This window comes from Anopheles moucheti, chromosome 3 (genome assembly GCF_943734755.1).
Source record: "Anopheles moucheti chromosome 3, idAnoMoucSN_F20_07, whole genome shotgun sequence".
NCBI lineage: Eukaryota > Metazoa > Arthropoda > Insecta > Diptera > Culicidae > Anopheles > Anopheles moucheti.
In genome coordinates, this window is record NC_069141.1 from 78,186,890 (window position 1) to 78,200,005 (window position 13,116).

The window sequence follows — 13,116 nt, forward strand, 5'->3', positions numbered from 1 at the left end:
GTCGCGCGTAAAGCCGCATCCTTTGGGACGGTTGAAGTGCGACACGGAATGTTATTACTACAGTGTGGAGTGACTGTATTTTTTTGCTGTTGCTGTTGGTCCTCTCCTTCTGCTACTGATGTCAGCCTGGACAAGTGTCACACCATCGTACGTACGTACGACTTTGGCACACGCTTTTGAATCGATTTGCAATTCGGCTGCTCGAGCACGCTCGCATCCGGACCGGTCACTGTTTTATTCAGCAGCCCCGCTGGAAACATATAGCCCATATCTAACCTTCAACCCCGTACACGCAACCGATGCTTTTCGACAATTGTTCGACCGTTGTCGTGTGTGGGTAATAGGGGGACAAAACAGTGAAATGAAATAATGCAGCAACGGAAAGCCCAACATCGGCCGGAAAAGCCATCCGCATAAGCTACCGCACCGCCGTGCGCGTGCCTGAGACGAGCAAGTTAAGTAAATTGTCATCGCTAATTTGCATCTCGTCCCAGTGGCACTGAGCGGCACTGGTGGGTTTTAAGCTGGGTTTTTGGCAATGCTAACGATGCCTGTAGAACTGTGCCGCCTTACACACGGTAAGCGTCTTCCCGCGTTGACAACCCATCCGTGTGTACCCAGCACCGGCATCGGAAACATGACAGCTGTCTGGATTTAGGTACCAACCCCATCATACACGGGCTTCCTTCGAAACCCATCGTTTGCGCAACGAACATCGGGACATCGGGACAACCATATCCAAGGATTTCTGGCTCCACAGCCTCTAAATTCCAATTCCCGGTACTCCTTCCCGGTATATCATCTTGCAGGTTGTTCGCCGTAAGACGCTTTATTCGCGACCCAATTCCGGCAACGTCTCGATAGCACGCTTCGGGGAACGCGCTAGTTACAAAGAACCAGTTTGCCAGTTTGCGTTCGACGGATTTAGAGTCTTTTGTCGCCCACACTCTCGTGCGCCTTCCCAGAAAGAGTCTCATAATGGAAAATAATGAAACCGTTGTCGATGGGCAATTACGAGCTAATGCGATGAATTGTAACACGCTTTCGATTAGATCTTCGGCGTTAGGGCGAATGGGGGAAGATGGAGAATGGGGAGTGAGGTGAATCGAAAGAAACGCGACAACCCAAATGATTGATCTTCGGTGAAATCTCTGCGGCTGCTCAAGAAGTTCCCCTTTTCGACCGGTAATGCCATTAAAGCCCATTGTACGGATTAAGGTAAGGCAAATGTGTTCAACAGGAATGTAAGAGCTTCTTTGAGGTGAGCTTTTGATGCATAACAAGGTTGTTGGTGTAACTAAGTTAGAAAGTACTGCCTGCCAGTTTGTAATTGAGATTGTTCACAAATATACTTACGTACGAGTGGGTCTGGTGGGGGAAAGCACATTTGAGTAATTTAAAGACCGTTAGAAGTTGAAGCGATTTTTGCATTCTCTTACTTTTGCAACGAGCTTAATGTGAGATATTCCGCTTACTACTCTGAGGTGGATATAAAAGCGATCAAAAAGCTCCTTTTTCCTGAAAAATGGCGATTCAATGTTCGTCTTCTATCCAGTGCTAATAAATTTTAATAGTATATTGAACAGACTAGATAAAGTATTGCATAAAGTACTTCAAATTCCTAATCATTGTTATAATTATGCTTATGAAAGACAACTTATGAAGTTTTACAAAAACAAAAACTTATGAAGTTTTATGGATGATAGTTTTTCAACGAAGGTTTAATATTTTAATTCAAAAAAAAAAGAAGCAGTGAGATGGTTTAATAATCGTATTAAACATCTTTTAACATAAAAAAAAACTTTGTTGTTCAAAATGCAGTTCCCGATACAAAAGAGACATTTAATTCCAAAAATACATTTTGTATCAATGCGAATTCAGTGCCTTGCATCGAAATATTATAGTAATAAATAATTTTCTAAATGCCCTAAATTACTACAATAAATTTAAATTATTGTCTTATATGCTGTACCAATATAAAGACGCATTGGTCATTGCAGTGTTCATGCAATGCCTAAAGTGAGAGCATTAAATCAAACATTAAACCTGTAGCTTCAAAATCGCATTCTTTAATTTCTCGAATTCTCAAGTGGTTCCAAGCTGTGTTCAAGCCATCTTTGAAACATTCGTTTACGATTCAACCCCAACGTATTTGCAAACAATCAGCCCCGTTGATTGGGTCGACACTGGCGACATTCGTTCGTGAAGAATAACCGAAAAACTCATTTCCACAAATCGTGCACTCCCCCCCGTATTTGCACTGCCCTTTATCTCATTCTCAAACACATCCTTAAGCTGATTTATGGTTTCCATCGGGCGCCCATGACATCGTTCTTTTCCGACTTCCCTCCCGCGCTGCAAACACTCCGATGCACAACCGACCAACTGTGTGTATTTGTGTATGCAAGGAATTTCTTAAAATAATTAAAACAACCACCGCCCATCAACGCCCGCTGCAGGCTTTTCGGGTGAACATCCAGCATCCCGGACTGGACAAGGTGCATCGCAAGGTTTAATTATGTAAATTTTGGGTCATCTGAATGCATTTGCTTACCCCCGAAAGGCGAAAGAAAGGCGAATTCCGTATTTCCTGTTGGGGGGGTTGGTCGGTAGGGAAATTTGTCCGCAAAAGATACAAATGGGCATTCAGCTATCTTGGAGGGAAGATCTCAAATTAGTTTCCCCATTACGCTTCCCGATTCCATGGCAACCGGGGCGGGCTCGGGCATGGTACGAGTCGACGTCAGCCAACCGGTGGAAGATTATCTTCAAAGCAAATATTCATATCATGTACAGGTTTTGGGTTGCGATAGAAATTTATAAATTTCCCAATTCCAAACCAAACCAGAACCCCGTACACCCAGCTAAAGTCATCCCGCACCAGCCAACAGTCATTGCTGATGGAGGTGGAAGAATTCTTCACCAAAACCAAAGAAAAAGCATGAAACGTGTTTCATTTCAACCCCCCAACTGGTCGGAACATGGTTCATATTTTCCGCTGCCTTACCTTTGAGCTACCATTTAAAACACCAAACCGACCGTACCCCGTGTGAACCTTGGAAGTGGAAAGGATAAGGAGACATTTCCACCTCTTACCGCTGGTGGATTCCTTTCACACCCTAAACGATGTGCCGAAGCGATAGCATGGCCCGAAACGTGACTTTGCTTTAAAAAGAGATTTTAAATTGATACAGCACGGACCGGATGCACGGGTACGTGGGTGAGAATGAGCCAGTTGTTGCTGTGTGCTGCTAGTTGTGCCCATCCCCCATCTGCACGACAAAGGCACGAGGCACGTGTGCATGTAAGTATGCACGTCCGGTGTCATCCTCCTCTAGCTGGTGGAGCGTTTGCATCGTTTGCATCATCTGCATGGTTCATTTCGTGTCCGGTGGTCTCCACGATCCGGGCATGTTTCTGGCAGTTTCACCGACTAACGAGCTATTTCGAGCTTTGAATATAATTCTTTCGCTTCTTTTCTCGCCCCCAGCTCCGTATACTTTCCACTCCCAACGTTGAGAATTTTCCACGTTCTAAAGGAAACGGTCTTTATCCTGAGTTTCGAGTGGATAGATTCATCGTCACGTGACGCGGTACGATACGTTATCGATTTCCGTCCCGATAATGGAAACCCACCCGCAACGAGAACCCCCGTCGTCTCTCTCTCTCTGCTCGGTGTAGAGAATCTGGGTTATAGTAAAAAATGAAACCTATCGAATGACTAATGGACTTCTTCGACGACGACCAACATGCCCATCCACCCGTGAGCGCTCGTGAGCGTAACATAAACTGAAACTTCCGTCTACATACGGCAAAATGGCATTTCGACGATCGAAACGGAAATATTTCAACCGAGTTTTTCCCCAAGCTACCAGCATTTTCTCGCTCCCTTAAACGAGTGCTCAAAAATTCCCCACTACCGAAGGGCTTGTTGTGCAATTACTGAACCACTGGCTGCAAATGTGTGCGAGTGGCCGCGTGATTCGTGGGTTCGTTTCGAAATTCGTGTTATGTTTTTTTTTTGTTATCTCGTCGCTCTCCACCCAGCCGAAGCAATTAATCTTGATGTAAAATATCGCTCCGGAACAATCTTGTGCACGGCCCGAAATTGCACGATGGAAAGGCCGCAGTTGTGAAATGGATGGAAAAATCAACAGTCTCTAAAATTTCCTGTCCGCCACAGGAACAACAAACAGAAAAAAACAGCCCCCAAATGGAGTCGTGTCCCTGCTGCGGACATCCGGGGCGGAATAGTGGCCTTGGGAAAGACGGAACCATCCTTGGCATGATCCTATCGGCTGATCCGCCGGAAGACAGACCGATGTCCGGATGGAAAGCTCCGGATGAGGTAGTATTTTAGGAGCTAATTGAAGTGATTATGTATCACCCACTTGACGGTGTTGTTTTTATTCCGGGACGATCGGCACACAAAATCCCTGGCGCGAGATAAAGAATGGTGCGCTAGTTTGGTTTTTTTTTTTTGTTGTCTGTCTGTGTTTGAAAGAGAAGCCAGGATGCAGGATGCGGGACGGAACGGTAAGAAGCAGTGGAAAATGGGCAAGCGTGAGTCACGTACAGAGGATTATTGATGTAGGGGAGTTTTTTTTTGCACTGCCTGGGACAATGGCCGGTGTGATGACATCGCACTACTATTAGTCTGTGTGTTTCCGTTGCTTTAGCTGACGAGCAAAACCATGTAACATGGTAAAGTTCAGTAGGTTTGTAGCAAATGTCCGTCCTGTCCGTGCGTAGGGATTAGACACGGACAAGGGAGGCGCCATTGTTGTGGACGAATATTTTGTTTTTCCCTTTTCGCGTATGATGCCATTACATGTGCTTTTGCTGCTAAATAAATTGCACAGCATACCAATTCATTCCTTGGATCGCTCAATAGCTTATCTTCTGATGCTCCATTAAAGTCATGTTCTGGAGAAAAGTTCCAGTGAATTTCCATCAGATAATGCCTATCCAACAGATTTGAGCAGCTGATTTTGTATAAAGCCAATCTTTCAAAGGCTATTTTTAAAAGCAAGTTTTGTAGAGCAAAAAATCAGTTTGAAGATTAAGACATTTGAAGTTAAGGAATCTTCATGCATTGTACCAGAACATCATGAGGCAACTTGGGGCAGATCTTGTTCCAATATATTTTCTACATTCAGACGTGAATTAAACTCATTGTTTTGCCTAAGAAGAAGGGTAAGTGAGACTCTAGCAGAGGTTTCAACTCTTCACTGTAACCAGCTGAATAATTTCTGAACGAGGAAAACACGTTGAGTCGAACTTTTAGTTCTATTTTCCCCAATCTTTAATGCTGATTTAAGAATCTACTGAATTTATGAATACTGAACCCCCAATTTATGATTGAATACTGATTTAAAAATGTTAATTTTGGCTAAGAAAAATTCTTCGATAAATGGACTTTATCTTCCATCATATTAAAAATCGCAAAATATCATTTGATTTAAGCAAAGTTTGAAAATTAAAATAAGTAATTAAGTAATCATAAGACTTACCTGAATCCAGCGTTGTGGCAAGCAGAATCGATGGCAGGCAGAGTAGAATCAATTTAAGCTCCAGCATCATGTTTCTCGCTTTTCAATTGGCTAATTTCTTTCTAGAGAAATTCCTTTAAATTTCCTTTTCAATTCCGTTTTCACTGATTCACTTTTTTCACCACTGGAAAAGGATTTTTCCCCCTCTATTTTTGTCCTTTCGTGCAATAGTCCACAGCGCGTAAGCTCAGTTGGTCACACATCGATCACTTTTCACATTCTGTTTGGTTTACTGCTGTCACCGGGTTTCAGCAGCCAGCAAACGGAAGCTGGTTCACTATCGTTTCACTAAAAACACCACACGAGTCGACCTCGTCATCCTGCCGTCCTCTGGCGCTAAATGTCCCGTGCCATTCAATTTATCTCACTTTACACGACAGGAATCGTTGTGCACCACGTTGGGAACGTGGTTCGCGTATGAGATGAGTTAAACTCGTGAAATTAATATTTCACACCTACACACGCTGAACGTGGCTTGCCGGCGGCTCTGCCGTGAAAAAGTTATACACGCTTTCTTAAACGATTTTCCCGACCGGGGCTGCAGTTTTAGTGCATTCCGTGCCTACCACCGGGCTTACCACGAAGAACCATGCATCTAGTATTCACTGACCGAAGCATTCTTCGCGATTACGCCACTAGCTCACTTGGCTTGGCTTGCTGCGATGACGATGAGGGAAAAAAGTTATCGTTGCTCAGGTGCAAATATTAATTTCCACTACACCACCAGCACCTTTTGCACCACGATTCAATCGGTTTCGCGCGTCGGTTATGATTACGCTCTTGCTCATTTTCACCATCCCGAATGTTACGCACGATCGTTAGCTTACACTTTTAAAACATTTAATATCGCCGTCCCGGAAGCGTAGCACGAACATAATACGGGCAGTGGAAAACATTTCATAAAACGGTCACTCAACCTTCCGGCTCACGTGTGTTTAACCTGTGGAAAGCAAGAGAAAAAGAAAAATGAGTTAGTAACAACTACCAGCAAAAAGCAGCGGGGGAAAAAAAGCGTAAGCGGAAAATGGATACAGGATTCTTCGGCGGCAGGCAAAGTTGAGCGTTGTAGCACGACAACTTGAACATCCTTTTTGCATAGCGTGTCAGTGCAAAACAGCATCATACTGGTTAAAACCACTCCAAGCGGACGTGTTCGTGATGAACAAAAGCGAAAACACGATGCTATCAGCATACCAGACCTGAAACATAGTCCCCTTCCGGCGTGAACGTTTGCTGTGCTGCGTGTAACTGTATGGATGCGTTGTACGTGTGTGTGTGAGTGTGGCGCTAATTTTGCGTACAATTTCAATACCATGCACACGCGCGCTCGGCCATCCTTTTTTCTTCACCATCAACCCGGATCCAGAGCTAATGACTTTTATTGTCCTAATTAAAGGCCTGACGGCCTCCTCCTCCCAACGATACGCAAGACAAAAACCTAAAAACCCATCTTCGTGTCATTTTCGGTTTCATCAACATTCATCACGTTTGAATGATGTTTTCGCTCCGTTTTTCCCGCAAAAGATGGGCACGCATGGGTCTAAACGCACGTGTGTGTGTTTGTGATTGTGTGCGTGACTAGCTGCGTCAGTATCACGCTAATCAGAAGGCGCTTTAATTGGCTGTCCCCTGTTTTGTCGAAAGTTGTCAAAACCATGTCATTAATGTGACGGTTGAAGATGGTTGGCTGCTGCCGCGCCGGTTACGATGGTCGCCATTAATCAGCGTCACCAGGGTCGCAGCAGCGTCGGCTTGAAAGCTTGTGGGCGGAATCATGACACCAATCCTTGCCTTTTGGGCACCCGCACCATCTGTCCGCCATTATCCTGCCCGGATACGGTACATTTCAAGCACATAATTCGCCGGCGTGCAAAGGTTGCGTACGCAAGAATCACACTCTCAGGAATCAAACCATCAATTATGCATTTCGCACCACGCTCGCTGAGGGTACGGCTTTGATCTTTTACCACATTTCTTCCAAAGTAGGATGACTTCCATGAATTGTATTAATATTTTCTCTCGCCACCATTAAGAGCACCAGTTTGTTATATGTATATAGTTTGGTTTACCGTGCAATTGAACTTAATTATTATTATTATTTGCTAGTCAAGCACCGCATGTTTTCGACGTTCGGCAGAGGAAAAAAATCTACACAAGATCACTTGGATGGATTGTTATTTAAAGTTTCATAAATTCAATCGTATTAGTCCGTAATAAGACCAAAATAACATAATCCCGGACTGCAAATAAACAATTTTATAAACTAATAAATGAAAAAATAATTTAAATTCATTTATGAACTCGTCTCCGTCTGCTGTCTTAAGATTCCACTACAACGAGGTACAATTATGATCTAAAAAAGATCACAAAAAATAATGCTCGTGAAGGAAACCTATAAGTTTAATTCGTGACCCTAATATTAGCAAAAAATAGTTCAAATTGCAGACAAAATAAATATGAAAATAAAATGAGACTGTGAGCCGATGTACAATGTTTAGGACTTTGACCGCTTTAATTGAAATTAAAACAAAATGAAAGAGTATTGTTTTATTCCGTAGCTCTATTTACTTCTCTATAAGTTATTTCAGTATGAAGGTCTTATACTAAAAACAAAGTGATAAACAATTATTCTTTGTTCATTTGTTTTGCAAATGTTTCTGATTGTACAAATAACAGTGGATTTATTTACCAAGTAAATCTTAATTGAATTAAGTTTCAGTCAGGATTGTTTCCAATTTTCCTCCAATTCTCTTTCGTTTTCGTACGGAATTCATTGGATTACCTTTTGTGATGAATATTGTTCCAGAGAGCGGAAAAAAGCAATCAATTACAACACCACCGGCGTCACATCTTGTTGGACTAATGTAAGTAATTAAATAACAGACTTAACGCCAACAATAGCATCCGAGTGCTCGCTTAACCTTAAAGGAGTAAATGAAAGTGCTTTTTGGAGAGCAAGGAAAAAGCGAAAATGAGTTCAAATCTGGACAATGACTGGACGACAAGTGACAACCGAAGTCGATGACCACAGCTGCCAGCGTACCACAAACATGGTGGACACAAATTGAAAAAAAACACCCAACCAATTCCTGGTAACAGACAAGTGCCCAGGGTACACACACACACGCAACTGACGAGTGGTGGTGGAAAGAGTTGCCAAACAAGCAAATAAAATGGTAAATAACCGTAGGAAAATAGCTTCAATTCTGCTGGTAGTTGATGTTTTACCCGTTCCGAGAAGCAGACGAACCGATGCGGGGCAAGCGTTTGTTTTGTGTGTGTGTGTGTGTTTTTTTTTTAAAATATTAGTCTCCTTTTCTCACTCACGGTAGCATGAGTGTGCCCCTCCACAGCATTGGTCAACGCCATGCAAAACATGGCGTTCAGGAGACCCTCGAGGCCACGGGGGCATGGGCATAAATAATCAATTATTCAAATTTTTCTTCAACCAGCACGGTAAAATGTGGTTCCCGGGGCAACGGATGGCCTGTTTTCCATCGTGCCGCAAAGTTCCCTGCCTTGCCGGACCGTCCCCGCTCGGGACCGTGGGCCGGCGTGGTCACGAACGCCTGGTTCGCCTGTCTTTCCGAGAAAAAACACATAACCTATTGGTACGGTTGAAAGTTGCTCATTTTTCCACTCATACCCCCGCTAGCACTTGGGCATGTGTGCGTGTCGATAAGGACGACACAGGAATGGCACGCACGCAGCTTTAGACAATGCACACACAGAACCTTACGACAGAGACAGCACAGCCCGGATATGTCTTCAATCACGAAAAAGAAACTTGTACTGACTGACAAAGGCGTGTGGCGAGACGGACCCATCATAAAGTGGAAATTCATTCAGCCCTGAACTGGGCTTCATGTTTATCGCGCACCATACCGACGCTGAGCAGGCATCGGTATCACATGCCGTCTCACAGGGCAGGAAATCCCATTTCATCAACTGCGCCTGTGAGCGACAACATCATCGAACAGCACCCGGTGGGAATTTATTGCGCACACAAATAAGCACCAGCCGGGCTTAGTATATTTGGATAGTAAAGCATTGCGTTGACATGTGTCTTAAAAGCTTACCCTCTTCTGGTTGCTGCCAACATTTATTTGCCCTATTTAAGAATCTTTCGAGAATGGGACCAACTAAACGGTGCGTCTAACGAAGTTAAAGAGGCAGTGGCTTGTATAGTGTGGAGAAACTTATTAAATTAATATCAATACTTTTTAAAATGACCGAATTAAATTAAATACAGGAATAAATTACTTAAAAATGTAAATTATGTACATATCAATAATTCATGCTCTTTTTATTTATAACATGTTACTTCATAAAAACCCTATTCTTCAAAACATTTGTTAATACTTAATTTAAAAAACTGTTTGGTAAAACACATTTTTTTCTGATGATGTTTGTTAAAGTCAATCAGTTGAATTCTTATAATATTTTATTTTTTTATATAATTTATTAAAATAATGCTGAATTAATCGAAGAATGCTTTCAATTGCTTTGGGATTGAAAAATCTGATTGATTTGGGTAAAAAGCTTCGTAGCAAAGTCTAAAATTTCATGCGTTTGAGAAGATTAATAAATACAAAATTAAAATAAATAAATGAAATGAAAATTAATTAACGAGACTCATCATTCTTCAGAGGTTCATCACCTGTGAATAATATGTACTCATTCTGTTCTGTGGGTTTATTATAATTTATGGAACACAACAATAGATCAAAATCGAAACACGTCACAGACCCAGAGTTATTGATACAGTGTAAAGAGTGAAGCAAATGCATGAAGCAGAATCAAACTAAAGCGTCATTAGATTAATTTTCAAAAAGCGATTAAACGATAGACTATCAGTTGTGGGTTTGCTTCAGAAAAAAAACATAATTCAATAACAAAGCAAATAAATGAATTAAAATGTGCTAAAACGAACACTTACATGTGCTTGAAAAATATGTAAAGCCTTCTATGAATAGGTTTAGACGCATGTGCAAATACAAAAGCATTCTCTCACGTGCGTTGCAAAACATTTCCTGTGTATTGTATAACATTCTTACTAAATTCATGCTATTTGAGCTCTATTTCATTAAACCGGCAATCCAATGCACCATACATGCTTACGGCGAAAATACACTCCCCGATCATTCAGTTTCGCATAACAAGCGAAATCCGGAATGGAAACCAAAAATTTCGAAATAAAACGGAAAACCCCGGGCTAACAATCGGGTGCTTCTGCTGCTGCTCGGAAGATTCAATGCTTGCAATTGGTGCAATGCAAAAATGCTAGCGTCATGAAAATCGATCGGTTTCATAGATATTCTTTTTTTTCTCCGTGGAGTGTTATTTTCCGGTTTTCCGTGGTAGTTAGCAAATTCCTAAGCGAAGCACTGCCAGCTTTCATTTGGGTTTTGCATACAATTGTCGGTTTTCCGTTTTTTTTTTGCTCCTCCTTCTGTTCGGTTTGTTTGTTCCATGTTCGGCATCATCGTTATGCGCCCATAAAGGCAATTGAAGGCAAGCTGTTTTGCATACGATGCAGTTGAACCGTTTCTTTTTGTTCTGCTGTTATTCTTCATTTTTCCCTAACAAATTTGATGGTTTTAGTTGTAGTTCATCTGTCCGGTCGGTCCAGTTAGAGGCATGGAAACGATATTTTTTATTACAAAACAGCATCCATCCTCGTTTGCCGGGCAGCGGAACAAAAGGGATCGAAGGGATGGGAAGCAATTTTTTGGGATTTTATTTTCGTAGAATCATTGCATTTTTATGCATGCATACAATAACAACAAAAAAAAACAACCCGGAAACGACGATGATAAATGCATCACCGCATCACTGTGTCAAACATCAGCCAGTCGGGTACAATCAACTAGCAAATCCACTAAATGCAGTTATGCATGAGGCTTGCCCTGTGCTGTGCTGTGTGTGCCCTATTTCAGCGTCCGCTCTCCGATGCATACCGATACCAGAAGGTATTGTTCCACTTTGCCGGGTCCGAACACTGCTCACAGGCCACGACAAGCTGGTTTTGGTCCCCACCCTACAATAGCTCGCAATCAATTTCAATTAATTTAAATTTCAAATTAAAATTCAAATGATTCAATTAATTCTACGTCCGATTGGCGTTGCTGGCACTGGTTGAGGCACCGACCACGGCCACACCCATTCGGCTGGGGTGCATTAGATTGCACGTGGCCAAAAAAAAAAGGCAAAGAAAAACAACACGCTGTCCTTTTCGCTTCGAAGCTACGATTGTTACGCTTCGGCAATGGTGGAGTTAAGCTTTCGAACCTGCACACCGCAGTCAGTTTCTTGGCAGCGCGCAAGAAGCATCGACATCCGACCAACCGTTCCGTAACTCTCCGGAGGATAATGTGCTGTTGGTACAGCGTTAGTATAATTGGCCCCCACTTCACCACGGACCAGGCCAGAAACCCCGGCTTCTGTTCCCGCTGAAGTTAACAATACACCCCACCGGGTCCGAAATGGAATCACTCACGGGAAAATCAGTCGCAAGGCCAATGCCAAATGGAAATAAACTTGTCCTCGTTTTTTTTTTCCTTCTTTTTTTGCCAAACCCTGTGCGACTGTGTGCACCCAGCGCGCCCGATTTGCATTTACGATTGCACGAACAATGGCATCGTCGGCGTGGACGAACCTTTGTTGCATCGCGTTTCGTTTCGTTTGCGCTCGGTGTGTGTGTCTTAGTGTTAGTGCTCTTTTTATCCTCCACTATCATCATGCAGCGCATTAACGAAATCAGAATTGAAGTCTCGGTACGAATTGTTGGCCCGGTGCATAAACGGGGCGCCGTTACTATGTGCGGATCGTTTCGGTTACTGTCTCGCGAAGAAAAGGAGAAGAAATATTGATGCGATCGTTAAATCAAACTGTCTAGAGCCCTTTTTGCGGGATTAGCACGTTGATTGATGCATGACAAATTGACGATTTTTGTTGCACCATTGTACAGCTGCTGTGGACATTATTTTATTGTAGATTCTTTACAACTAAAGTATGCTGTTTGATACGGATTTCATGAGTATTGTTAACTTTAAGCAATCACGGAACAGAAATCACAAATATTGTAAATTCTGGGACGAAATATTTGAGTCGGACAGGACTCTATCCCCTGACCTTGATCTTCACTCAGAGGGCACTGTGGGATTCCCTTGTTGGCACTCATGATTCATAATACTGTGATTGATGTTTATTCAGATGAATATACTTATATTAGTAATTTACTAATTATTAAAAATAATTTTATTAACAAGTTAAAAAGTAAAGTAACGCTAAGGGTTTTCCTGCAAGGAAAATCATCATCTCATAAATTATATTGAAATCCTTTTCATTCGAAAATATACTCTTTCACAAAATGCAGTATTTAAAAATTTGCATTAACAAATTAGTAGTATAACCGTAATTAAAATTACGATCATTTAACTAAATCATCCAGGTTACGCACAAACTTCACCCATATGCAAACTGATTCAACTCGATTTGTATCTTACCAAAAGTTGGTCTTCCAAGATTATAACACCTTTCCCCAGAGGGTGTCCCCTCTGAT

At 42.3% G+C, this 13,116-nt stretch overlaps 1 protein-coding gene across 1 annotated transcript in view; it reads right to left on the minus strand.

The window, feature by feature from the left end:
• Positions 1-5,649, minus strand: part of LOC128303025 (zwei Ig domain protein zig-8) — a 123,740-nt gene extending 118,091 nt beyond the window's left edge. Inside the window, exon 1 of the mRNA XM_053039877.1 lies at positions 5,514-5,649. Coding sequence (XP_052895837.1) covers positions 5,514-5,583 — 70 coding nt within the window. The 5' untranslated portion in view covers positions 5,584-5,649. The remainder of the gene's footprint in view (positions 1-5,513) is intronic.
• Between the last annotated feature and the right edge of the window lie 7,467 nt (positions 5,650-13,116).